This window comes from Morone saxatilis, unplaced genomic scaffold (assembly GCF_004916995.1).
Source record: "Morone saxatilis isolate NCDOM2014 unplaced genomic scaffold, NCSU_SB_2.0 Contig15, whole genome shotgun sequence".
NCBI lineage: Eukaryota > Metazoa > Chordata > Actinopteri > Moronidae > Morone > Morone saxatilis.
The window spans coordinates 26,023,191-26,027,334 of record NW_023339707.1 but is presented as its reverse complement, the minus strand read 5'-3'; the positions used below and the strand labels follow the sequence as shown (position 1 = coordinate 26,027,334).

The following is a 4,144-nucleotide window of genomic DNA, read 5'->3' as shown; positions in this document are numbered from 1 at the left end:
AAGTGTCAGGCGATCATACACCTGTAACACTCTCAGCAGAGGGAGACGGCCAGCCAAACACAGGGGCGCCATCTTGACTCATCCAGTCATTCAGACTCTGGTTCTTCAGATTCTGGTTCTTTAGACCCTGGTTCTGACTTCAGACTCTGGTTCTGTCTTCAGACTCTGGTTCTGTCTTCAGACTCTGGTTCTTTAGAGTGTGGTTGTTTGTTTGCACTCTGGTTCTTTGGACTGTGTTCCTGTGTTGCTCTCTGTGTGCAGTTAGGTTAGCACTGTTGTAAGATCAGCAGTAAATGAGAAGTGACTGCAGTAAACTCTTCTGTCTCAGTGGAGGAACAAACCCTCCAGCGACGCCACAATTTATCTCAGTTTACTGTTTTTGTGTCGAGTGTTTGTGACAGCCAACTAAATATACACCCCCACCCTCCTACAACCACCATATAATGGAACTAATACTACAAATTAAACTAATACAACTAATATAACTAATACAACTAATACTAATACTATAACTAATGCAACTAATACAACTAATATAACTAATATAACTAATATAACTAATATAACTAATATAACTAATATAACTAATATAACTAATATAACTAATATAACTAATATAACTAATATAACTAATATAACTAATAACTAATAAAACGAATACAACTAATATTAATAATACTACTAATATAACTTATACAACTAATACTACTAATATAACCAATGCAACTAATATAACTAATATATCTAATAGAACTAATGGAACTAATAAAACTAATAGAACTAATGGAACTAATAAAACTGGTAGAATTAATAACTAACACTATGTTCATGTTGCAGCTCATTCAATGATTGTATTCACTGTCGGGTTGCTTGTGAAAGGTTTTCACATCAGATGTTCCTTTATTTATCCCTCATAGCGGTAACAGTACACGGATGAGAGAGAATAAAATTCAATAAAATGTAATAAAATACAGTAAAATATATCCACTATATACAATATTTGATCTGATCTTTTGATGAATTCATTCTGATTTTTATAATAATACATCAGCAGCATATATTTGTTCACTATATTTTATATCAAATTAAGTGATCAAATAAAGTAGACGTATTAGCATTAGCATTAACATTAGCATAAGTAGTACAAGATCTCCAAAATTGTATTTCAGTGTACTACGAGGGGTTTTTAACTGAAACAGTCTCAGTTTAATACTGATATCTCTATATCAGTATTATTATTATTATTATTATTATTGTTATTATCCTCCTGTGCACTGCCTAGGTGCCCTTGAGCAAGGCACCTAACCCCAAAAAGCCCACGACTCCACCATCTCTCTCCATGTTTGAATGTGCATGAGTGTGTATTTCAGCCTGTGTGTGTATAAAAATATAAAAAAGAGTGAAAAGAAGAATTTCTCAACAGGGGATTAATAAAGTAAATCTTAAATCTTAAATGGAGGAAGTGTTGAGCTTGAATCAACAAATTAAAACAGGAAACAGCGAGACTTCTTACAAAATAAATAATAAATGTGGTTAAATATAAAACGGACATTAATAACCCGACAGAGTCACCTGCTGAGGTCACAGCGAGTCCTGCAGGTCCTGTCCTCCGTGTCATCCTTTAGCGTCCTCGCCGCAGGGTGCCGACGTGACTCGGGACGACCTCGGGGGCTGCAATGATGAAACATATCGTCATGGCAACGTGGCCCGAGGACACTCTGATCCACTTTACAGTCAGAGACAATGCACCGAGAGGCTGCTGGATGTGGGACACTGAGAGGGAAAAGGATTCTTCTGATTGATTTGAATAATGTTTCCACATATTAAACTGGAAGAAATAATTAATAAACATCAACATCAGAAATAATCAAAAACTCTGCAGTCGGGCGCAAGACTGTTTCTAGCTTCATTGGGCCTTGTGTTGTTTTTGGGATTATTTTTAACACAATCATTTTTAAAATGTTGGGTGGAAGTGGCAGTAGCCTCAGCGGATGTTCTGCTCGCAGCGTAATGCCAGACTCCATTCACAATTCTTGAAATTCAACATTTTCAGGCGCAGCAGTGAAAATTAAGAACAGAAGGCATAACAGTCATAATTTAAAGTTTCAATTCTTTAATTGTGCCAACATTAAATACACAGCGCTGTGATGATTGTACAGGTTTCTCCTGAAATGTCTGTGGCTAAAATGGCAGCTCTGGGGGCCAAAGCTACTTGTTTCCCTTCAGACTGGAGCTTCATTTCTTTGAGCTGGATCTTAAACGTCTGTCTGCTCTTGTTGTTCTTTCTGCAGGTTATTCAGCGTCGTCTTGGAGACGATGACTCATAAATCTGGTGAGCAGGCGACCACTCATCATGTGCCGGGGAAACCTGGAGGTCTAGACGTCAAAGCTCTGAGAGCATTCAGAGTCCTGCGGCCCCTCAGACTGGTTTCGGGAGTTCCCAGTGAGTTTACTGGACTGGACGCAGAGTGTGTGTGAGTATCCTGTGTTGTTGGAAACGTGTAAAGCTTTGTGTGTCTGTCAGGTCTGCAGATTGTGTTGAACTCCATCATGAAGGCAATGGTTCCTCTGCTCCACATCGCTCTGCTGGTTCTCTTCGTCATCATCATCTATGCCATCATCGGTCTGGAGCTCTTCATAGGACGCATGCACAAGACCTGCTACCACATAGGAACAGGTACCCTCATGACCTAAAGAACAACAAATTATACAACAAGTTTCAGAGGTCTGCTCGTGAAGAGGGCAACAGAATCAGTTACTGCTGAGAAAATGTTTGAAGTTAAAACTTAAATAGTCGGATGGCCGTTAATTGTAACGGGGGAAGACGTCAAACCTTCAGCAGCAGCCGTTCTTCTTTTAATGCACCAATATTAAAGTAAACCTTCGAAGAAATATCATATTAGTTCCTCACAGGCACTCTGAGGTCTTATTGTCTGCCTATAGAGGGAGCTGTAGTGCAAAGCATTTGGGCCCAAGGCTAATTATCCTATGGGGACAATAAAGAGTGTCATCTCCTGTCTTAAAGTATCGTATGGAGTTGTATCGGATCGGCTCCAGAGTAACTCATTACAAAGTAGTGCTCAACAATCTCTGAGTGACTTTCTTGCTTCCAATGAGCTTTCTTCAACTGTGACACTGAGGTCATTGAATATTTCAGATCCTGAATGTTTCCCTACAATATCCATGAAATCCAACACCGTAACGCCGTCTGGTGCCAATGGAGGAGACAAAAAAAGAGTCTGTCTTATAGAACCACTTCTTTAGTGATAAACTAATATCTGAATGTAATACGTCGGCATCATACCATATCGTATTCAATCTAATTGTGTCATACAGTATGGTATCTTATCGCTCTGTACTGGATCAAATCGAACCGAACTGTTTAATATGAGATCAAGAAAAGATCAAATATCCAAACAGGTTTCAAATATCAGTAACATGCAGAGCAGCAAATGAAGGAATGTGCTGAGAGCTTCCAATAAAATCGTTTTATGTTCCAGATAATTACGTGGAGGACGACCCGGTGCCGTGTGCGTTTGCGGGTCACGGTCGGCAGTGTATGATTAACGGCTCAGAGTGTCGGGGGAGGTGGGACGGTCCAAACGGAGGAATCACCAACTTTGACAACTTCTTCTTCGCCATGTTGACCGTGTTCCAGTGCATCACGATGGAGGGATGGACTGACGTCCTCTACTGGGTAAGAGCTTCCTTCATCAGACGGTTGGAAGTGAAAGAAGCTCTCGATCCTGACAGCGATGTTTCCATCTGTGTCTGCAGATGAATGACGCCATCGGGTTTGAGCTGCCCTGGGTTTATTTCGTCAGTCTGGTGATCTTTGGCTCATTCTTCGTTCTCAACCTGGTTCTGGGAGTCCTCAGCGGGTTAGTCACAACATCTACTGTCCTGAGCAGACACAGTAAAATTACAGAATATAACTGACTCGTACAGTAATTTTCTATAATTAAAATACAGTTTTTAGTTTTAATTTCACATGAAATATAAATAATTACACTGTAAAACAATGATCTATAAATACAGGTGAACTCTGCTATAATACAAATAATCAGACTTACATTTACAGCAGAGTGCTGTTATTATTGGATTGTTATTATTTTAATGTGAATGTTAAAAGTTATAGAACTGT

General features: G+C 39.3%; 2 protein-coding genes across 2 annotated transcripts in view; one reads left to right on the top strand and one right to left on the bottom strand.

Moving 5' to 3' along the window:
- LOC118324138 (voltage-dependent L-type calcium channel subunit alpha-1F-like) overlaps positions 1-1,688 on the bottom strand; it is a gene marked incomplete at its 3' end in the record, with an annotated part of 22,655 nt that extends 20,967 nt beyond the window's left edge. The window contains 1 exon segment of the mRNA XM_035656294.1: positions 1,573-1,688. Coding sequence (XP_035512187.1) covers positions 1,573-1,688 — 116 coding nt within the window.
- Positions 1,689-2,291: 603 nt separating this feature from the next.
- Positions 2,292-4,144, top strand: part of LOC118324137 (voltage-dependent L-type calcium channel subunit alpha-1D-like) — a gene marked incomplete at its 5' end in the record, with an annotated part of 2,341 nt that continues 488 nt past the window's right edge. The window contains 4 exon segments of the mRNA XM_035656293.1: positions 2,292-2,443; positions 2,525-2,677; positions 3,501-3,697; positions 3,778-3,881. Of these exon segments, the coding sequence (XP_035512186.1) occupies positions 2,292-2,443; positions 2,525-2,677; positions 3,501-3,697; positions 3,778-3,881 (606 nt within the window).